Raw genomic sequence first — 23,940 nt, forward strand, 5'->3', positions numbered from 1 at the left:
CAACGTGCTGCAGCATTCTGAGCTTGAGTCTCCTGTAATCAATGTGAATGGGGGCACTGAGAGGTGAGAAATTGCCAGTTGGCGTTCAAAGCAACTGGGGACTGGCGATGAGCAATATGTACAGTGAAACCTTGTAAGGAGTACAATAAAAAGTCCTTTCCCCTGACTCGTTTCACCCTTGCTTGGGGCTTGTTCAAAGAGTCGCCCCCTATGGCCATAATTGTGTGGAGTTTGTATATTCTCCCAGTGCTTGCGAGGGTTTCCCCCAGGTGCTCTGGTTTTCTCCCACAATCCAAAAATATACTGGTAGGTTAATTGGCTCCTAAGAAATTAACCCTAGAATGTCTGTGTCCGTGTGTACACGTGGTGGGGAATACAGATGTAAGCTTCACTGGGGCAGGGATGGATGTGTATGTTCAAATATAATATTTGAGCCCCTGCAGTGACCTTTGAGTCCCTACAGAGCAGAATCGCACGTATACAACAGTTGGTAATATTCATGACATATGAATATTAGATATAACATTTACTCCCTAACTGTGTAATTACTCAACACTCCATACAAACATTGTTCTCCAGATGGCGTATTCTCTATCCATCTGTGGCCCATGATTTTTATAGTCTGCATGTGCTACTAATAGGAAACAGACTATTTGATGCTATTTAAGCTCAGCCATCCTAAATGAGGCTGAGAATTTTTTTGTTTAGCGGAGTGACCAGAAATGGATGTTCTTGTTAGATTTAGTGCTGCTGATATTAATCTCTATTAGTGCTTAACTAATTACTCTCTGGAGGATTTGCTCTGCTACTAATGTTTGTTTTAAGGCTAAGGGCAGTAGCAGTACAGAACAACAGTCCGTAGACCAGCCTGCCCAGCATACCAGACTCTCTGTGTACGAAGAGCTTTTGTTGATGTCAGGGATGTTTTGCCTGCGGTAATCATCAGTACATCTGGGTATAATCACATTAATGGGGGATCGTGATACAGCAATTATGAGATTTATCTGGGGATCACTTCTTTGCCACACTCAACTGGCAGCTGATCGACTGTCACTACAATCGAATGAGTATGCCAATCAATTGAATACAAAAAAAATAAAAGAATGTAAAGTTTAAAAATAAAATTATAATTTTTTTAAATTGTAAAGGCACAGGCACTATATTTTATATATATATATATATATATATATGATTTTTTCCGACGCGATGCTCACAATCAAAATCGGTGGCGCCGTGCTAGGAAACAAGTACCAAAACAACAAAGCACATAAACTTTTACCAATCATTTTGACCTCACAAGTTCTTAAATTTGGTACATTTTCTCATGCAATATAGTGGCATACAATTCATGCAATGCGATTTTTCATTGTAAAGACCCGATTTTTAATTGTATAGTCACCCATGGGTGATTTCATTCCCCCACTATCCAACTACGCATGGAGTTGATTTTATATAATGTAGCGAGCGCAGCGAGCCACCGAGCCCTAAGTGTGGCGAGCGGACGCAGAATACATGTAAAGTAATCCGCGGCCCCTCGGGCGCCCAGATAATACACAAGTACCAAAAATACTTACCATCTCCAGAATCCAGCATCGCGTCCTCTCTGTCCCGGGGCATCATCAGAAGGGGCGGCGGACTCCGGCGGTGTCTGGTGTCATCGGGCTCGGCAGGGATGTCCGCTGTCATCGGACTTGGCGGCGGTGTCCGGCATCCTCAGGTGCAGTGGCGGTGTCATGGGGGCGGCTTCCAGAGGGGCTTCAGTTGCTTCTAGTAGGAGTCCCTAAAGAGCCAGAGGCAGCAGCAAAGGCGTTGGAAGCTGCACACAGACCTCTGCTCTCCCCTAAAACTGGCTGGTGAGACGGCTTTTTAAAAAGTTGGGCAGACACGGATTACAGTGCGCATCTCATATTAGAGATGATCTACTAATTCTGCTCTCTCGCATGCAGCCGGTTCTCTTTCTACTTCACAAGGTCTTTTTAACATGCTTGGAAGATGACTGCATACTATCAGTCTTATAGCTGTGGATCCTTCTGACTGGCAACCACTGACGATACTATCACTGTTGGACTTCTGATTGTTGGCTTTTTACTGCCTTGTCTATTTCATTTTGATGACTTGTCCTTGTCTCCCTGTCTATCCTCTTGTTTGAAGTGGGGCCAATCTTTTCATTGTTGTTCTCTATTTTGTCATCCGGATACCAATGGATGATGGAACTTCTGCCTGCATTCACAAATGTGCATTGGTTTATTGTGGGATTACAAAGGAGGTGATGTTGGGCTAGCTGCCCAATATTGCTACAGATAGTGTTACATAATAACATAACCAGGTTCAGTTTAATTGTGGAATTGCTTTCAACTTTTTATGTCATGTTTGCCATAATGTTTGTGTACAGTAATATTTTTGGTACTTGTGTAGTTTCACGGCAGCAGGCTACGCTATGTTTTCAGCGTAGCCTAATGGCTGCCTAGTTTAATCAGTGTAGTGTCCCCGTCAGGCAGCGTAGTCACTGTACTGTCCCTGGGAGCTGCAGCCCTGTCCCTGGCAAGCCTAGTGAGCGCCTCTCAAACAGCTGCAGATTCCCTGCGCTGGAGAGGCGATCATGTGGGCACTGGCGGAGAGGCGCCCCATTTGTCTAAGATGCGTCTCAGTAATTCGTACGGTACGGCAACCCTGCCTGTGTCTGCTTCAGGGAGACTGGGTTAAGTGTTCGGTAGCACGTGCGTCTCCAGCACAAAGGGGGGGGGGGGGGTTGCGTTGCGCAAGTGCATCTCATGCACAATAAAGGATGCATTTGCCAGTGCTCCATGTTACTTACTGGCAAATGCCGCCATTTCAAACCCCCACTATCCACGCCAGCCCGAACCGTCGCCAACCCGCTACACATCCTCCCGACCTATTCATACCCCCACTATCCACATCAGCGTGGAGTTGACTTTATAAAGTGTGGCGAGCATAGCGAGCCACCAAGACTGAAGTGTGGCGAGCATACGCGGATTACTTGACGTGTATTCTGCATCACCACGCGGGGCTCGCTGCGCTCGCCACAGTTTATAAAATCAACTCCATGCCGACGTGGATTGTGGGGGTATTGAACAGGTCGGGAGGACGTGTACCACGGTGCTTGCTTCACTCACCACGCTTCTCGCTGGCATGGATAGTGGGGGTGTTTCAGGAACACATTCACACCTGTCATGTGAAGGCAGGTTAAAATTGTCAATGGTTCCCACACAATGTAATAAGTGCTGACTGACTATGCTAACTACGTAAGCTCCGGCTAGCCGCGAATGGGTGGGAACACAACTCTGATACTGACAGGGATGCCTGACTGACTATGCTAACTACGTAATCTCCGGCTAGCCGAAAATGGGCGGGAACACTACACTGATACCAGTGACGTGCGGTGAGGTCAGTGACTGGTGAGGCAAATCCCACCACTGAAGTCCTGCCACCGCCGCTCTCTTCCCCCTGGCCTGTAAGTACTATTCCAATATGTGTTAATACATATTGTACACACCTACAGTATGGCATGACCTATATCACACCTTCTAGTGACCTATTATATCTACTGTATAGTATATAAGCACACAATTAAAAATATGGGCATCTGCAAATGTCACAGGGTAGTACCGGCGTGGGTTGTCATCTCATATTCCCCATAGATGGTACATTCATTAGGGAGATGTGCAGTGGGCAATGAATATTGTGCCCGTGCTGCCCTGTAGTATAGTACCACACTTGACTATACACATGTGGATGGTGCCCAGGTCCTATTAGCATCATTATATGGCATCACATTCTAACACGGCATGCAACTGGCTGAGGTGAAGTTACAGGGTACTCACTGAGAAGCCTATCCAGAAGGCCAGGGCATAAGTGCCTGACCCTGGCAGAGGTGGTGAGTACCAGGGCAGCAGACCTCGAGAAGCGGCATGATCGGCTAGCGAGTGCGGTACTCACAGAGGGACAGGCTTCAGCAGCGGGGCTCAGCGAGCGGTCTTGGAAGATGCAATTATGCAATCAGCAGCGTGGCTCAGGGAGCGGGTGCCGGAGAGGGCATTTAGCGGCAGGCGGAGGAGCTTCCACACCTAGTGCCTAGATCCGGAACAACCATGAAAGGAGCAGACAAGGGAACCAGCTGCAGCCCTGACATCCGAGGCTGACATCAGTCCAGCAGTGTGGCCAATAGTACCAGAGCCTTGCCAGACCAGGCAGCGGGCAAGCAAGGCTCCTGCCTTGCAGGACCGGTTTGGGAACTGGCATAGCCCAAAGTTGCGCGTACAAGTCAGGTGCCCAGGAGCTACAGCAGGTACCCCATCCCCGGAACTGGGTCACCGAGGGTGTGCGACTGGCCTGGGGACTCCGGAGTCCCCGCCACCATGGCAGCCGTAGACATTTGCTAGGCAGGGTGTACAGATCCTCTGGCCCAATCACATCAGCTTCGGTGACAGGGGTTGCTTTCATATTGGCTGAAAGCATTCCCCTGTCCCTGAGGCACTTGTGAAGGTGCCGCTTCTCATAGGTTTTTTAATGCGCTTTCACAGACCTCTGCTTGTCCCCACCCCCTGCTTCCAGCTATTCTAATGGGAAGCTGGAGGCACCACTTTCGGTGCCTCCAAAATCTATTTAAATTTGCTATGCAGCAATAAAAATTACTAGATTAATATAAGGAAGATACTTATGACAGAATATGTATCATAAATATCTTCTTTGTATTATTTTAATCTTTGATGACAGGGGAGGCACTGCCTCCCCTGACTGCATGTTCCTGGCTGATACTGTCAGGGATGCTGACTACGCTGGCTGCAGGAACACTACACTGATTCTGACAGGGACGCTACGCTGACTACTTAACTGCCACCGTGAAACTAAACAAGTACAATATTTTTATATCAATAATGACTCTACTAGTAATACAAAAACACACAAGTTTATTATTTTAATGTATATAGATATTTATTGAGTATTATCCTTTATTTATATGCGCTACAAGGGTTCCTAATAAAGTACATAAATAAGCGAGCAAAACAAGTAATAACAAACTTACAGTACAAGACGATGTTGGACGAGTACAAGGTATATAAACATTGCTGCACCAATGGACATGACACTGAAATAAGCATCAGGGTGTCTGAGGCAGAGGGCTGAGGGCCTTTGTAAGGACTGGAGTATGGAATAGAAGATTGAGTAAGAGACGGAAAAGAACATGAGGGGAGAGGTTCCTGCTCGTGAGTGCTTACATTTTAAAGGGGAGGGGCAGAGGGGTGACATAAGATGGGGTAAATTGAGTGTGGAACAGAGGCTAAGGGTGAGAGGCGCTTGGTTTGATAAAGAAATGCATCCTAAAAGCCTGTTTGAAGTTTTGTAGAGAGGTGCAGTGGTGTAACCCCTTGGTACGTGAGCATTCTACACAAATCTGGCAGGCGAACTCCCAGCACCTGGACTGGGAGGTGCAACAGGAGCCCGCATGGGCATTTGGTCTGTAATGCAGCTATGTGTCCCTCCATCTCCCACACAGCTATTGTGTTATACCCACTTTCCCAGAAGCGCACACAAGATACCTTTCCCGTTACCTCTTCCCCTGTCATAATGCCTCCACCAGTCATTTTTTTCTGGATCCGCCTCTGGAGAGGTGTAGAATTGCAGTGGTAGGGAGCAGCACATGCAAAATCTTGAAGATAGGAATGCATACCTCCCAACTGTCACGATTTTAGAGGGACAGTCCCGATTTTCGGGTCCTGTCCCTCTGTCCCACCCGCGGCAGGCATTGTCCCGCTGCGGGGGGGGTGGCAGTTGGGAGACCCCCCAATCTAGTAGAATAGACGCTGTGCGCATGCGCACAGCGTCTATTCTCGTATGAAAATGAGGTCGCGGCTAATTAGCATAAGCCGCGCCCTCATTTGCATACGCCCCGCCCCCTTTTCGGGCGCTCGCGCGGATTCGCCGCGCGAGTGTCCCGATTTCTTCAAGCCAAATGTTGGGAGGTATGGGAATGGATGGGAGTAATTTCTCACTTAGTAGTAGATGCGGCGTGCATTTGTAGAGCGAAGAAGGTGAGCAGGCGTATAAAGGGAGATAAGGTCAGAAATGTAACTGGGAGAGGAATGGGTAAGGGCCAGTGAGCCAGATTATCTAAGCTTCAAAAGTGATAAAATTGAGAGAGATAAACAGCCAGCAAATCAGCTCCTGTCTTGACATTTTTCAAACACAGTCTATGACATGGCAGGTAGGAGCTGATTGGCTGGCTGTTTATCACTCTCCATGCTATCACTTTTGAAGCTTAGAGAATCTGGCCCTTTATATGTTAGTGTGAGAAGCTTGAATTGGATAAGGACAGGCAATCAGTGTGGGGCTTGTAACTAGGGGGGCAGACAAATCCATAAATAAAAAGTGTGTGTGTGTATATATGTATATATATATAATGTGTAAGTAGGTGTATCGGGTTGGCACTCGTGGCTTCAATAAAAATCCGGTGCCAGGAACATAATAGAGCAATAAGAGACACTTACCCCCTCAGAGAAAGTATGGATCCGGCACACGGTAGTATAGGTGAAAAAAAGAGGTTTATTAAGAGTGCAACATTGCACTAAGTGACAGCTGCTGACCTGACAGCCGTTTCAACTGCTGGGTGCAGTTTTCATCAGAGGTCACCTATATATATATATATATATATATATATATATATATATATATATATATATATTGTAACCGCTCTAATTTTGAATATTTCCCGAACTAGATCAAAAGAAGAGCGCAATGTCGCAGCTTGATTCCTGAAAATAAACAATGAAATAGAGTATAGAAATTCAAAATAAATGTATAACACAGAAATATAAAAGATGTGTAAATATCATCCTGTAAAGATATCATGTTATAAAATAGATTAATAGAACATGAATAGATCTGTAGATCCCACATTGTGTAGGTAGTACAAAGAGTCTACTAGAACTAGACTCCTACAGGTTACAGTAAAAAAAATCCACTATGACTATGTGATGGAATCAGAGGGTGTGTGTGGGTTGGGCTGAGGGAGTATTTCAAACAAGCAAGCATGGAGAAAATACACAGACAACCAAAAGGTTGTAATTCGCAATACAAACACATGAAACAATACAATATGGTTATACTGACTAGAAGATACAGAAATATGCATGACGCAACTCTGGGAAGATCAGCTGCATATCACTCTGAGGAGCTGCATTGTTACCCGCTAGTGATAACCGCTGCAATCCAATGTCACAGGCAGCGTCTGCAGATACATAAATTGGGTGGATCAGCTCAAGAGTCCCAGAGCATCCGAGTGGAGTATAAACGACACACCTAGCAGGAGTGAGTGCAGGCTTCCCAGGGCATCAACAAGATGTGGCCTCGTCCAATTCGTCTACCAGAGGACCCTGCTTTCATCTGTATGTGGACACTTCTCTGTGTGCTACATGAGCACTTGATTGTAATCTCTCTTTACTTGAGATCCCTTTTTGTTCCACGTGCCTATTAATTTGATATGCAATATCTGTATATTGAGTGAGTGTGACTGACCTGTATACGGAGCTAAACTGACCTTGTATTGGAAACAAAGCTAAGGGTGGTAGACAGTAGAGTGACGGCCAATGGTCCTTTATCCCAGACCATGCCATTATAGGCCATACAAACGAGTGCCCAAGCATATGATCTCATCTTATTGATATCCCTAAGAGCCCCCTCCTGCAGCCTAACCCTAACCCACCCACTAGTGCCTATCCCTAACCCCAACCCCACTGACTGTGTGGATGATGAGTACCACAATACGGTTTATATGCCTTTTTTAATTTGTAAAAATTTAAATACGAACACTTTGTCCATATGTAATTTGTGATTGTCATTAATTACACTTAAATAGTAATACTGCATTGTTTATACAAATACTGATATGGTTTTCAAAAGATTGCATCAGTGAGGTATCACTTGGAGCTGGTTATACGAGCACTCCACTGAGCAGCTTGTCCAGTGCTCCATAAGAGATGGGGTGGTCATACATTTACTATGTTGCATTCCACCCCTGATTCGGTGTTTACAAACGCCATACATTCATATGTATGAATTTTTACGAATAATTACATTACAACTTTCGGATTTATGACCCAGGAGTTGTATTGTGCAGGTGCAGCTGTTAGCCACAGCAGGTGTGTGTGTGTGTTGAGGAGGGGCAGAGAGTAATATTTGGGATCCCTCTCAAGGGATTTTTGCAAAAAGAAGTCTTTGAAAGTAGGCTTCTATAGATGGTGGTGTCATCAGATCCAATCTACAGAAAGCTTCGCTTTCCTGAGCTCGATACATATGGGGGATTGAGGCATTTAAATGCTTACATTGTCATAATTATTGGTTGAGAACACATATGGAGTCCTCTAGCTCAGTGTTTCTCAACCTCGGTCCGCAAGGACCCCCAACAGTGCATGTTTTCCAGGTCTCCTCACAGAATCACAGGTGAAATAATTAGCTCCACCTGTGATCTTTTAAAATGTTCCAGTGAATAATGAGTGCACCTGCCAGATGACCTGGAAAACATGCACTGTTGGGGGTCCTTGAGGACCGAGGTTGATAACCACTGCTCTAGCTACCCATTACCAGCAGCTATAAGACAAAAGATCTACATTTGGTGCTACAAGCATTTATTGCATCTAATACTGGCATGTATGATCATCCTTCTATCCAACATATGTTGCTATTTGCTGATGAAACTTCTAAGGTTTCACCAGCTGGTCCTTCATTACTATAATATCTTTTTTGGTCATTGTCTGTCCCTGTATTTATATAGGTATGTATAGTAAAAGCACATACATAATTAGGTACTTGTTTAGTTTCACAGCGGCAGATATCGCATGCGAGTTGCATACGATTTGCATAAGATTTGATGTGCGATGCGATTATTACCTGTTCATAACCTCCCTATCCACTACGGCATGGTGAGCGGATTACTTTACATGTATTCCGTGGCGAGCACACGTGGAATGCATGTAAAGTAATCCGCGTCCCCTCGCGGGGCTCGCCCGCTTCGGGCTCTGTTTCTCGCTGCGCTCGCCACACTATATATAATCAACTCCATGCTGTAGTGGATAGTGGGGTTATGAACAGGTACTAAATCGCATCGCACATTGAATCGTATGCAAATCGCATGCGATATATCTGCCGCCGTGAAACTAAATAAGTACCCATCATTTAAAAAATACCCTAAATAACTACTAAATCTTTTGTTGTATAATAGAGCATTCTTGCAAGTTGGCTGTTCTACTGTTACAGAAACCTCAAACTTGGTTAGATGACACTATTGGATGTATCTGTTCTTCCACATTTTCTTAAGAACTGTAGGGACTTCTTGAGACCTTCTCGACATGGCGAGTGCAGGGCAAGTATGAGCAGAAGTCTAATACAGCTACCGCTGAACACCACCAGTTCGGCAATGTTCATAACCAGTTCCTCGTTAGGAGACAGGTAGAGCCCATGTATCTTTAAAGATGTCCTCCTAATGAGCATGATGTTGTAGAAGAGGCGACATAGAAACATCACTGATACATTACACAAAATAACCATGTTAGCTTGGATCGTCTCGTTTCCTGTGGCACTGTCTGCACTTCTCGCTTGAACAATTAGTAGAATGTAGAATATTAGAAGAATGATAGATGGGACACAGAAACCAACCGTAAACTTTGTAAAGTCATATTCTGGCTTGGCATTTAAAGGATCCAGCTGACAATATGTTATGTTCTGAAGCCTGTTATATGTGCCTAACAGGGACACAGTTGCTACAGACATTAATATGGAGAATATAAAGGTCAAGGTGACACATCCCAGTCGGTTTTGAATTATGTTTGCCATAATGGAGTTGTCCATTATAATCAGCATGAAGAACATCATAAGCAGAAGGTACTGAGAGAAGAAGTAACTTATGTTGAAGAACACGGATAGGACACCACAGCTCAGGTTGGATGTTTCTAGATAGTCCGGTCTTGTTGTAGATGTAAAGGAGTACAGGATGATTGAAATGTCAGTAGAAGCCAAGATTAAAATATAGAAGTCCAAATTTTCCAATACTTGATGCTTCATCTTGTTCTTGATTAGAATTACGAGGCTGAAAATACCAGCCAATAATCCAAGAGGAACCAGTATACCAAAGTAGCTGTGCATGACCCTAGAAATGATGTTTTGGGAACGAATAATATGTTCTATGTCTGTATAAGGACCCCCCAGAGTTTGGCTGGGGTAAAACAATCCACTCATGTTTTGAACGTCCATGATCACTCAAGTCCACCAAGATGTTCTCAGTTTATACCTAGGAAATCAAAAGAAAATATGCAAATTACTGTTCTTGCCTACATTAAAATAACTTTTAATACTTTGATTCTAAATATCTGGCAAATTATAATTGTTTTTGTGTGGCAGTTTAGAATTGGTGGTGCAAATGTCTTCATTTCCCTACTGACAGTCCCCATGGTGTCTCAGACCGCACTGAGGTATTAAGCCTTTTTATTTATCTCATTTAGGAGTTTATATTGTGTTACTATTGTTTCTCATTATATATACCATTCATTTCCGGGTCACCTGACCCTGCAATATGAAACGATCAGCTTCTTTTCACCGTAAAATAACTCTTGCTGTGTTCAAAATAATTTTATTATTCATAGTACTGCCTCCTATATAAATAAAATGATCAATTCATGTAATTTTAAGACTGTTCTCATATTTTTAAAGCATTTTTAGTGTGTAATTGGTTCACAGGTGAAGCATTTAGACAATTAGTTCTCTGGTATAAGAATGAGCACTGAGCTCACAGTTGACACTTGCTCCTGAGGAAGCTGGAGGTACATGATCCGGGGAAACGCGTTGAGCTGTTTTAACTTCTTGCTGACACCATCCTCCTTATTTGCCGTGACCTGTCCACTCTCCCACTGACGTCCCTCGTAACACCTAGACCAATTCTTTATGGGATACCTGCATGATCCCGAATTATTCCAGCATTCAAGAGGAAGATCGTCCAAATGGGAAGCTTGAGCCCATAGGGCAACCTAGGACTACTGTGTCACCCGATTCTGGATATAAACACCCACCAGAAGAACTTGGATGGTAATATAAATTTGCTGTCAGTCTTCTTATTGGAGATTTCAATAATAACATCACGCAAAAATATCCCTGTGATATATCATTTTAAATTTTTGCACTTTTATGTCTAACGATTCATTGTATTATTATTATATTTTTTAAATAAAATTTGTATATTCTTTTTTGAGAACCGTCTTGTCTAATTATTGGTACAGCCAGCGCTGGCACATCTCCTTATTTTTTACTCTAACCACCGGACCCTGGTCTTCCAGCTTAAAATCGGCACTTGTAGATAAGGTCATCTCCAAGCACTACAGCAGGAAGGGGGGAACCTTCGGCCCTCCAGATGTTGCTAAACTACACATCCCAGAATACCCTGCAGCAGTTTTAGCATGGTCAATTAGCAAAACTGTAGCATGGCATGCTGGGTGGTGTAGTTCAACAACAGCTGAAGAGCCGACTGTTCCCATTCCCTGCACTACAGCCTCCCACCAATCTCCTTTTAGTCATGACATGGTTATATTGAATACGGCCTATGGAGTCCCTATCCCAAATTAAAAATGCCTCAAGCTATTCAATCAGACACCGTATTTCTGCATGCACCCTCCAGAGACTGAATGTGCAAATGTATGCACATGCTTGTCTCACAAGATATACTAAACTACGAGTGGCCAAACCGTTCCTTGAGATCTACCAACAGTCCACGTTTTCCAAATCACCTAGCTGGTGTACAGCTGTAGTCATTGCTAACTGTCACATTTTCAAACCTGCTGCATTCATCCCTACTGTAGATCCACAGGTTGCCTGAAATACATGAACTGTTGGTAGATCTTAAAGACGGGTTTGGCCACCCCTGTGCCAGGCTAACTGGCATAGTTCTCACTCTACACCCAACAGTTGGAACTTCCAAGAAATAGAATCCATCTACTCTGGGTTAAGTCACATCCTTTAAAAATTGAAGTACAATGTTTACCTTTGCTTTCTAGTTTTATACTGTATAATGGCATATAGAAGGTATTTGTTCCTATTGCCGTTCATGAATAACTCTGTATATTGTTGTCTACCTTGGTCTATAAATAAATCCATCAAATAATCAGTACTAGATGTAAGGTAGAGAAGTGTAGGCTTCCATCTAACCACTACGCATTGAAAAGATGTATCTGTGATTTTACTTCTGTTATTGTACACCTTGATTGAATACCATACACGCTGGAAGATTTTATGGACAACGATGATAGGGAAAGTGTCTGGGCTGAAAATCGCTCAGTGCATACACATTGAGTGATTTTTCACCCTTCAGAGCAATTTTCCCAGGGCTGGATGACTTTCCATAGCAGGACGTTATGGATGTCGCTCATCTGCTGGTAATAACGACAGATGAGCGGCGGTAGACGGCGATAATGCAGGAGCGTGGATAAGTGTTTTTGAGCTGAATGTCGCTCAAATGGGAAATCTAATCTGCTTTCAGCTCAGTCACCCAGTGTGTATGGACCTTTATTAGATCAACCCAACTGAGAGACCAGCTTTACATTAGCACGGCCCTGGTCTTGGCTGTGGAACGATGTGATTTGCATGATCACACCTGCCCACCGCTCTGCAGTGTCAGGTCCTTACAGTGGCATATTATTCTTCTCTATTTGTCCCATAAGGGTTCCGTAGCACCTTACACCTTGTACACAGAGGCTGCATGAGCAAAACGAGAAAAAGGGGTCTTACCGGACAAAACATTGCGGCCCATGGACAAGGTTTATAAACATTTCTGCAACAGCGGGTGTCATACCTATAAAAGCTACCCAACCCAAAGCTGTGGTACTGTTGTTGTCAGCGGGAAGGAAATGATGAGCAGGGTCCTGCTCATGAGAGTGTATATTCCCGGGACGTTCTGGGACAATTATGTTCTCAGCAATCTATTTTGTGTCTTGTGCTTTGAAATGCACAACTTCTATAGAAGGTTTGGATGTGTATAACAGCAACTGCTCGTTCCAGGGCAAGAGAAGTGCCCTCACAAATAAGTTACTAATTGCCTTATGTTTCTTCTACAGGTTTCCGAAGTCCCAGATTCTCCCAAGTGTCAGGTAAGTCGCGGTTTCTTTGTTTTTCCATTTACTTCACTAATGTAGATGTTTTTTAACTTGCGTTGCAGATTTTATTTAGTTTATAATTATAAATAAAATCATCAGCTTAAAGGCAACATCCTAAGTGTGATAATGTAAAACTATTGGCTGATCACTTGTGCATTACACGCTCTTTTTAGCATAGCCACATACTGCATTGGACTGAAGTCTCTTTAACTGCATGGTAATACAACCGTTCATCACTGAACGCCATGTCAGCTGAATGTCTAGGAAAGCAGAATCTGTGCCTGCTCAGTGAGTAGTGCTGTGGTGCCAACACACGGATCAGTTTTTAACAGCGTGTTTATTTTGGCATGCGATGCCCGCTTCCGCATAGTTCATATCGCAAGAAAGTGTGTGCAGGCAGTACTTTTTGTACTAGATCGCATCGCATCTAGTTCAAATCGCACGCTGTTGTAGCGCGTCGCATGCCATGTGAACTAGATGCGATCTTGTACAAAACGCACCTAGCGCATATCTCGTACTGTGTATGGGCACCTAAAGGGCAATAGCCTTGATGGATTGACTTGCAGATATCGCCAAGCAAATTTCACAGACGCAATGACTATAAAAAAAAAAAAATTGTAACACAATTAACCGTTTAAATGTCAACATTGCTGTGAGATGTGCAACATATCCACTGCAAATGCTGTGGTCGAGGAATATGAGTCACTTTAGTCATTGCCGGCAAATGATCTGAAGTCAGTTTATTTAAATAGTGCGCCCCAAAAAAGACCATCGCTGTGAGGAAGGCTGGCATTTTTAGTGGATACTTTTTACATTCCTCACAGCAACGTTGGCAAAGGGTTAAATATGTGCTCATTTGCTTTTAATCCCTTATCTCCTTCAGGATTTATTTAGCATTGTTTTTGAATAGGACCATTTATTCCAACTTTTTTTTTTTCCATGAAGCTGACCTAACATTGCCGGTATGGTCCAGGAGTCTTCTACTCGTCATGGTCTCTCCATTGGGGGGGATATTGCCCCTCAATATTGGACCCTAAATTACATTGTGTCTTGGTTCACCTATTTACTACCCCTACAAGTGGATCATTGAATGTTCTGTATTTTTTTTATTGGTTTTCTATGCCACACAATAGAATATATATTAAATAATGGTGCCCATACACGCTACGATTATCGTATGCGTTTTGTACTTTTTAAGTACAAAACGCATCGCATATACGATAATCGCGGCGTGTTAAGTGTCTGCCGCGTTCAGATCTGACGCGATGCGCGTCCCCGGGAGCCCGATATAGTAAAGTACAAAAAGGATGTGCAGGCACATCCTTTTTGTACTGTATCGCATGTAGTCAAAATCAAATCAAATCAAATAGGACCAAAAAAGCGTAGCGTGTATGGGCACCATAAGAGGTTCAATCTCTTCCAATCTCTTGGTTATACCCAATGGCACGGGATTGTGGATTGTGTCCTACACATCAGGCACATCAGATTTTGTCAGATAAATTGACTCAAATTGGATCAAATCTCACAAGTGTAAGGGGCCCTTAAGGGATGTTGGACAGTGTCTAGCCTGACAGTAGGTCAACCCCAAAAGGTCGACATGCAATACTTCGACAGGGCAGAAAGAATGATATGTGAAAGGTCAACAGGGTCGAAATGTCAACATGAATAATTTGACATGAGTGTTTCACAATTTTTTGGACCCCCAATTAGTGCGACGCGTATGCTCACATGGCTCGCTGTGCTTAGGGCTTAGTGCCTCGCTACACGCTCGTCACACTATTATATTCTCCCTCTATGCCGCCAAAAATCATGAAAATATCATGTCAACATTTGTCATGTGTCTACCTTTTTCATGTTGACATTTGAACCCTGTTAACCTACTGAATGTCCACCTTTATCCTGTTGAACTTTAGATCCTGTCGATCTTTTGAAGCTGCTGACCTATTCCATGTCCACCTTTTGGGGTAGACCTATTGACTGTCTATCTAGACACTGTAGAGCTATCAACTGGAACCATTAAAAAATGTATTGTATTAATATAGTGACATAGTGAACAAAACTGAAATAAATCAGTTTTGTTCACTGATTTTTCAAATGTATTCTTTTTTTTATCTAGTTTTTTTTAAATCTTTTTGAAAAATGAAAAATAAACTTTTGTCATTTAGTAGAAAATAGTTGTGGAATCGCGTATCATGTTCAATATGCTATGATTCTTTAATGTACATTACTGGGAAGAATTCATTTATTCTTATCATTAGCGCTGGGGCACAAATAGCCGGTCAGCAAAACCCAAAGGTTAGGGTGCTATTATAGGCAGTAGGGAACACATTCCCTACCACCCCCCCCCCCCCATTAACTATAATATCATGTATATTGGCTCATGTGTACACACTCTATTGTTAATGGTTTGCATGTGGCTGCTGAGCGATATCGTTAACTATCTATCAGTGTGTATGCACTATATCGTTTGTACAGGAAGTTCACGTGGAAAATCGTTAATGTGCACCTTAAGAACCCAGGTTTTAAGGACAGCCATACTTGAGCATATGCATTATGAGTTAACTTTAATTAGAAGCTCAGTTATTTTGATTTTACCACCTTTTCTTACGGGTTATGGTATATTAGGTAGACATCTATGAATGGTCGACATGCCCATGGTAGACAGGGTCCTAAGGTCGACACAAGCTTTAGGTCGACCATGGGAAGATCAACATTCAAAAGGTCAACAAAAGTTTTTGATTTTTTTTTTTTTTGTCCATAATGTCACGCAGTTGACATAGACACCGTCTAAGAGCACCGCGTCCTCTCGCATGGCTCGCTGCGCTGGCCTTGCTTTGGGCACACTGCCTCGTTAATTTCGGTACACATGTTTTTATTTTTCCACCATGCACTTGTGAATGGTAGGACATGAAATATTGCCTGTCGGCACATGTTGGCTAAAAAAATTGGCTAAAGCTTATGTCGACCTTATGACCCTGTCGACATGGGTATGTCGACGTCGACCATTGGGTGATTGTCGACCTAGAGTCCGCATACCATCTCAGGCATGTGAATCACATATTACTGGACTGTTGGTGTCCCTTGGGAACCAAGGTTGGGAAACACTGCAGTAGGTAGTGGCATATTTATAATGGGTGCAGTTTGTGTGGCCCACATGAGTCCCTGGATCCAGGGGGCCAACACTACACCCCTCCAGAGTGCCGCAACAATTGCAGCAGCCCTCTAGTGCCCAGACTTCATGGTGCTGTAATTTGATGTGGCCGGCAGAGAGGAGGGGCCCCGAATTGAGGATGCTGCACATGATCCTCCTCTTAAAATGCTTCTGGTAATGGAAAGCAGTAGATGGGCTAAATTAGAGAAGGTAAAGCACATGAGGGAAGAGGGCCCCGCACACGAGAGCTCGTGTTCTAAAGTTGAAAGGAGAAGAGATAGAGAAGGGACTGCATTTAACATATAGAAAACATGCCTCGGATAGCAAATTAAAGGGGAAGCGCAGAAATGGATTCATTTAAAATGTATTTGCTTCCCGTAATAATGTTTTTTTTCTCTACCTAAGAATAGTACTGAGAGCTGTGACGTGTGGTGGCACAGTAAGCGCGTGAGAGGAACCGTTATTACAGGGTGCAAACCCTTCCACTTCCTCCTCCTATCCACACACTGTAACATCAGCTCCGGCCTGCAGCATTCCCCTGCACTCCCATCTGGGCAGCGAAGTTTTACAGTGGAATATCCACCAGAAATATGTATGCTGAGTAAAACCAAATCTCTCACACATTTTTTCTTTACTTGAAATACTTCTGGCTTTCTGCCCATACGCACAAATTAAATGATTTATCTTTTATCTGGAAAACAAGTTCTTGGAACCCAGACAGTAAAAACAGTTGTGAAGCCAGCGCTGGCATCGCTGTACCCATATGTGTGTTACAGCTCTTGGTAAGCCATTGCATCGGAATAGGCGGCATTGTCACAATGCTGGATAACAACGCTAATTGTGGTACCCCTACGGACGCAATTAAAACAGCCGTTCTGATAATTGGAAATGGATTCGCTACAAATAATGCACGTTCTGTAAAAAAAATGTCTTATCTGCAGATTTCTGTCTGTGAGACAAATTCTGTGCAAAACTTGTGTTCCACCTCGATGTGGTCAGGACACCGGCATTCATTATACCAATGCCGGAATCCCAGCATCAGTTAGGATCGTGGGACCAGGTGTGCGAGCAGCGTTGGCATGCAACCGAGTTAAGGGGGTTTTGGTCTTGGGCACTAGTGGGGGGACTTAAGGCCCCCCATACAGTAAAGGTGCCCATACACTGAGGCGATTTCGGCCATTTGGCCCGTTAAATCAGACCAAATCGCCTCTCACTGACATGCAGTCGGATCCGACCAGGTGGTAGGACCGGCTGGCCGTCCAACCACCCGTTCTGGGACCTCCCTCCAGGCGGCGAGGCGGGCGGGATCGCATGCGTCCCTGCCGCCTGGGAAGGCACCTTAAGAGATATCACATACAGCCTTGTACAGTATGCGATACTTCGGCAACTCCCGGCGGCTAGATCACATACGATACATTGTATGCAGTGACTTTGCACATGATGTATTGCAGCCAATCCTGGTCACTGCAGCGGGATACCATGTATTCTTGTTCCAGCAGTGACCATCTCCAGATCTGATGCTCACTAAACCGCACTTTTGATTAGATTAAGAAGTAAAACACATACGATTGGACACTTTTCACACGATTTACACTAGTGGAGGGAGGTTAGGGTTCGGTTACAGGTAGATGCTTAGAAGGGAGGGTTAGGGTTACATTAGTAGGCTGGGAGGTAAGGTTTTGGCGACTGGGAATGGGGATTAGTTTTAGGCACTAGCAGAAAGGCTTAGGGTTAGGCTGCGGGGTGGGGGTGGTGTGCTAGTATACTTACTTCACCACTGTCAGGAGTCCCTGCTTTGGGATGCCAGGGTCAGTGCTCTAACAGCTGATCATCCGTAAGTATCCCATTCCACCATGTGACATACACTGGCCATTCAACTAGAATTGTTCTGTTATTATTTATCAGTGATTACTTATTATGTTATAATAAATCAAGCTATGTTGCAGGACTATAGTGCTTGCTCGTATATATAGGGCCTGATTCTGCTTCACTCGCAAAAGCAAATCCTCTCTAATGGACAAAACCATGTGCACTGCAGGTGGGGCAGATGTAACCTGTTCAGAGAGAGTTACATTTGGGTGTTTTATGTTTCTATGTAGGGTAAATACTGTCTGCTTTATTCTTACACTGCAATGTAGATATCAGGTTGAAGTACAAACCCCACCCAAATGTAACTCTCTCTGCACATGTTACATCTGCCCCACCTGCAGTGCACATGGTTCTGTCCATTAGAGAGATAATTTGCGGTACTTATGTATTATCTGGGCTCCCATGTTAAATGCACCCCATTTTTTCATACCCCTACTATCCAACTACGCATGGAGTTGACTTTATATAGTGTGGCGAGCCACCGTGCCCGAAGCGTGGCGAGCGGACGCGGTCTCATAAGAAAAACGGGAGCCCAGATATTACATAAGTACCGAATTTGCTTTTGCGAGTGAACCAGAATCAGGCCCATAGTTCAGACCTGAATGTATTGCTGTAGGTTAATTCAATGTGTGCTACATTTATTTGTACTTATTTTATTTCTTATTTTGTGTAAATGCCTTGGAGCGACTCAACACACAAAGGGGGTGAGCTGCACGGATTGTTTAGGATTTTAGGAACATCTGTTAATAACCAACGTGTATTACGCAGCTCCCTCAAACTGCTCTACGCTGTCATTTTAGAGACCAAATTATTCTGGGCATGTGCAAATAGTATTTTATGGCTCATCTTCTTTCCATCAGTCACTGTGATAGCGCATTTGGCCATCTGCTTTGTTTGCCAATCAGTGTATTACGCTCGTCTGATGGACAATAATGGACAGAATTGGGGACGATGGCACTTCGTGAAATATAACCAGATGACACGAGTGCTGACCTGATGTTAAGGTTAAAGTCCTGTTTTGTTTGATTAGGATACCGTTTAGGGGCATTCGTTTGGGATTTTTGTTTATAAGAAAGTGAAAAAAAAGGAAAATGTTGGTTCTGTTCGTTTTTATTTTTTTTATTTTTTCCAAATCAATGCATATACTGTTATTTAACAGGGCAGTGTCTGGAGAATAGGGAATATATTTACTAAAGTGTAAGTAAGCTTTATATAGCACACTTTCTCCACCAGGACTAACATCACTTTACAGAAATCAAAATTAGGGATGCCAATTCAGGGGCATTTTTTTAATTATCAGGATTGAAAAATGCTCAATCCCGGGTTTGGCCTCCCTGATAAAAAAAAACGCACCACCCCCCAAACTACCCGCCCCGCACATGTCATTGTAAAGGCAGACTAATTCCCCCTCCCCATCCACCCTGCCCTGCACTGTCCCTTACAAGGCTGTGGTGACAGGCAGAAGCAGGACCATCTCCAACGGGCAGGCGGCTTCCAGGTGGCTGAGTTCAGAACAGTGTGCTGTAGCAGCATCAGGGAGGCGGCCAGGCTAAGCAGCGTGACCTGATGTCAGGGGTCACACTGCCCTGCCATCACCATACTGCTATAGCACACTTTTCTGAACAGCGGTACCGTCAGGGGTCAGTAGCAGCCGGGCAGCATCTGTGCTATATATGAAGGTGCTCAGCACTGCCCGTATTACAAAAAGAAAAAAAATTGCATGGGGGTTCTAATCCTTGAATCCCAGGATAGAAAGCTTCAATCCTGGGATTCGAATCCCGACGATTTTAGGCCAAAATCCTGGGATATGCCTACCTAATAAAAGTAATGCACATAATACATAGGATTTGGGTAGTGCAGCAATAGATAAGTCACACTGACATAGAAAAAGCATTGAGAGCATAGTAGGCACAATGTTAGTGTTAGGTCTGACATTTTGGATAACAACTTCCACGAGTTGTGTATTCCATGCTAACAAGGTACCAGGTGAGGTGGCCATCTTGGGCGCCCTGGGTAGGATTACTCTGGGTGGAATAGGATACCCCTAGAAGAAATTACACAAAATGGGTGATTCCAGTGTAGAGTTACATACAGTCAGATCCATGCATTTTTCATCCCAATTCACAAGTGTACCAGATGAGTCAGCCATTTTGGGCTCACTACGAAGGTTACACTGGGGGAGGGGAGCCATATATGGACCCAATGCAGATATGGGATAATGGATGCTTTTAGTAGTACTGTTATATAGAGTGTATGGAAACATCCACGTGAAGCACATCCTGCCCGCAAAGGAACCATTCGTGGCAACCAGTGCAGGTTTTCAAATGTGGATCTATTGTCCACTGCAACATTCAGGTTCTACTTCTCTAGAACTTTCTAGATTAAATCCAAAGTATAGTTGCTATGGGCAACATCTCCACTTTTGTAAACTTGTGCACTGAGTATTTGATTTGTGTGTACCATGTTGTTACGTAGTGTAGCAATTATACGATTTGTTATTCTGTCTCATCTCATTTGTGTTCACTACAGACTGATGTTATCCAGACATTAGCAGCACCTACTCTGATCTTAAGTGTTGGCTTCAAACCAATGTTGTTCTTAAGAAAGTTCCAGGCGATCATTTTGATAAATGATGACGGACATCTCTTGCAAGCGATTATCTGAGAGCCCAAACAAAGACCATGTTATTGGGAACAATCTGTTATTTTCTCGTGACTGTTAACACAAATGATTCGTAACCACGTTGGTGGTATGTCCGGAAATTTCTCGGGCTGCGCTGCAGGAGCGGGCTCTGCTGAGAAACTTCCGGGAATGCCACTGATAAGTAGGTGTGTGCAAGTGGTGCCTCCAGCGGTGCGCCACCTCTAGGGGGCACTCACGACCCCTCGTTGCTCTCGGCACATATCTCCCTGTCTCCCCTGCCGCCGCTCCCCTGCCGAGCGCCGATGTCAGGCGCCACTCTGGCCCGTTCAGGAGCACTCGAGCATTTGAGCACCCCCCGTACCCCCGAGTGGCTCTGAACTTAGCTGAAAACAGCCGAAGCTGTCAGCAGCAGGCCCAGGAGAGCAGGGGCTGCCGTATAAAACCAGCGGCTCAGCTGCAGCTTGAGTGGCAAGTATTTCTGGGGCCAGGACAAACCTGCCCTGATAGGTAGGTCCTGCCTCAGGAAACCCCACCACTCAAGGGGTTAAGTATGTGAAAAGGGGGTTGGTCAACATGTAGAAGATCCACAGGTTCAAAAGTCTACGTAATAATGGTCGACACAAGTGTGTTCTTTTTCTCCACCTTTTCCTTCTTTTACATCCATATTAACTGTGATTGGGAATAGTAACCTGTGCCAAATGAAGCCATACACTAACATACCCCTTTTTCATCAACAAACCGGGTCGGAATCGGTATCTTGTTCTCAAATGCGAGCCGGCTTGTGAATCCTTTTCCACTAGCGTCCCCACCTGGCATAATGCCCTGCGGATGACAGGATGACATCACTGGAGGCGGGTCCTGAGCTGGAGCATCTCCCAGTGCCAGCGGATCCGTTTGAACCCTGGCTCAACCCTGCTTGCTATCCAGGTTGAAATCTTGGGTCTCATGACCCGGATCATTTTAACTGGGAGCGTTTCCACCTGCCTGCAATACTGGGTTTTGTACGCTCCAGTGCAAAAACACAGGATATTTAGGTTAGTGGAAAAGGGGTATAGTTGAGGTTACAGGTGTGTTAAAAAAAAAAAAAAAAAATAAACCTCTGGGAGTGGTTTAGTTTGTGCCGATTTATCTGATTGGCTCAACCGCAGTAACCTTCTGGGACCCATCATAAGACCAAAGAAGGAGTCAATTTTTCACTTTTTCCCATTATCATGTGATTGTTATTTAAACTCAAACTGAATGTTTATATTTGTATTTCTTATGAGGATAGCTATGCTATTTTATTATAAAATAAAGGTTGAGTATCCCTTATCTGAAAGCCCGGGACCACAAGCATTTTGGTTAAGGGATTTTTTTGTTTGTTTTTTGGAATATTTTTTTCCCCCACACTTACCTGTTCCCCTGGTGGTGCCCCGATGGCCTTCTGGATCCTCTTCAGCGGCATCTCTGGTCCCAGGGGCGCTCTGCGTGACCGCGCACTTGCGTACTGCACCCCTGGGACTGGAGATGCCACTGAAGAGGATCTCGCGGGACGAGGTAAGTATGAAAAAACGGAGTGGGGTGGAAACAACAAAAAAAAACTGAATATTCAGGAAAACCACGGTTTTCAGAATATTTTGGTTTTTGGAATTCACGGATAAGGGAGACCTGTTACTGTGCGCAGTTCCACTCTTGAACTAGAGATGGAGCCACTCTCATTCATCTGGCGATAGAATCATCAACCGCCAGCACCTGCTATCCAATTAAAGGGGGCGCGCACGCCCTGTTCAAACGGAGCTCTCCGCCACCTGCCCGCTGGTCCCCTCCGCCTCTCCGTACCCCCCCTAACCCTGCCCGTCTCCCTGAAGCGGAGATGGGCAGGGATTCCGCCGCGAGTAACGGGGACGTGTGTGGGTGTGAGACGTTCGCGCATCCTCGTCAGATGGAGCGACTTTCCTACACTCCTCATAATGCAACTGCACCTGATCGTGCACCCTTTGTAGGCTGAATTTGCAGATATTTGCTGACTACCTTATGAGGCAGCGAGCACTTTTCTGTGAATTCCAGCTACCGTAAAGTTTGACGGGGGGCCGCAATGATTCCCACTCGAGAGTTCATTGCGGCTAATAGAATCGACCCCATTGTTTAAGTAGTCTTAATGTAGGAAGATCAGCAATTATAACATTTAGAGCGAAATCTAAGAAGCAGCTTGTGTAACTAACACACACATCTGACAACAGTCACCTGGTTGTGTTGTAGACTAGCTTGCTGTATGTACTATGTACACATCCTAGTGCTGTGGGGGAAGGTAACAATAAAGTTATTCAAATGATCGAACTATACATGGGATTCATATAACCCATTAAACCTGAATCACAAAAATCACTATGTAAAACCTATTGCTTTAAGATCATAAATAACATACGTTACGTAATAAGGCTGTAATTGATCTAGATTACTTAAGGATATATTTTTATAGACTTCTTTTTACATAGACATACATTAAAGGCATGGTTATTCCCTACTAGTCTGATTTATGTCACAGTTTGCAGCGTTCTTAGATATCACTGAGTGCGTGTGTGGTTTATGCCTCTACATAGCGGAATATATGTCAGCTACAAAGTATACACAGAAGTATTTGGGCTGTTTTAACGGTTTCCTTCCCTCGTTTAACATTCAGTAGTGTGTAGGTTACCTAGTTTACTGCGGTCTCCTAGAACAGGCAGAAGTGACACATTGCTTTGTTCTAAGTCTCAAGGCGTCTAAGTCTTTGGCTACTAACTCCTGATTTGGACTCCCTAATGCTGACGTGGTTCAGATTGGCTGAGATGCAGTTTGTTCTTAAGCGTCCGCAGCTGCCAGTCAGTGAGTATTTTCATATTCTATTCTGTTATTTACATTATGAAACTACACAAAAGTTGAAGGACCCTTAATCTCTACTTTTAAACTCCCCTAAAACCCCTGAGAAGTCTGTAACCGTTACCTTCATGCAGGAAATGCAGCTCTATGCTCCGTCTTGATGAGAATACGGCCATTCTTCATTACAGCTCCACATTGAGCCTCAGAGGTTCAGTGCTATGAGTGTTCAGTCCCGAGGCTGTAAAGGAAGTTACATGCTATTCAGCAAGCTCAGGTTACATTTTTTTTTTC

General features: G+C 44.1%; 2 protein-coding genes across 2 annotated transcripts in view; one reads left to right on the forward strand and one right to left on the reverse strand.

Moving 5' to 3' along the window:
- The window catches only part of CHLSN (cholesin), a 236,532-nt gene that overhangs the window by 85,974 nt on the left and 126,618 nt on the right, over positions 1–23,940 (forward strand). The window contains exon 3 of the mRNA XM_083153120.1: positions 13,110–13,142. Coding sequence (XP_083009246.1) covers positions 13,110–13,142 — 33 coding nt within the window. The remainder of the gene's footprint in view (positions 1–13,109; positions 13,143–23,940) is intronic.
- On the reverse strand, positions 4,979–23,889 carry LOC146020186 (uncharacterized). Its single transcript, XM_083153119.1, has 2 exons — positions 23,774–23,889; positions 4,979–10,300 (listed from the first exon to the last, which is right to left on the reverse strand). The coding sequence occupies exon 2, from the start codon at positions 10,261–10,263 to the stop codon at positions 9,286–9,288; it is 978 nt and encodes a 325-aa protein (XP_083009245.1). The 5' UTR covers positions 10,264–10,300; positions 23,774–23,889; the 3' UTR covers positions 4,979–9,285.

The sequence above is a fragment of the Crinia signifera genome, chromosome 7 (assembly GCF_055691185.1).
Source record: "Crinia signifera chromosome 7, ASM5569118v1, whole genome shotgun sequence".
NCBI classification, from domain to species: Eukaryota; Metazoa; Chordata; class Amphibia; order Anura; family Myobatrachidae; genus Crinia; species Crinia signifera.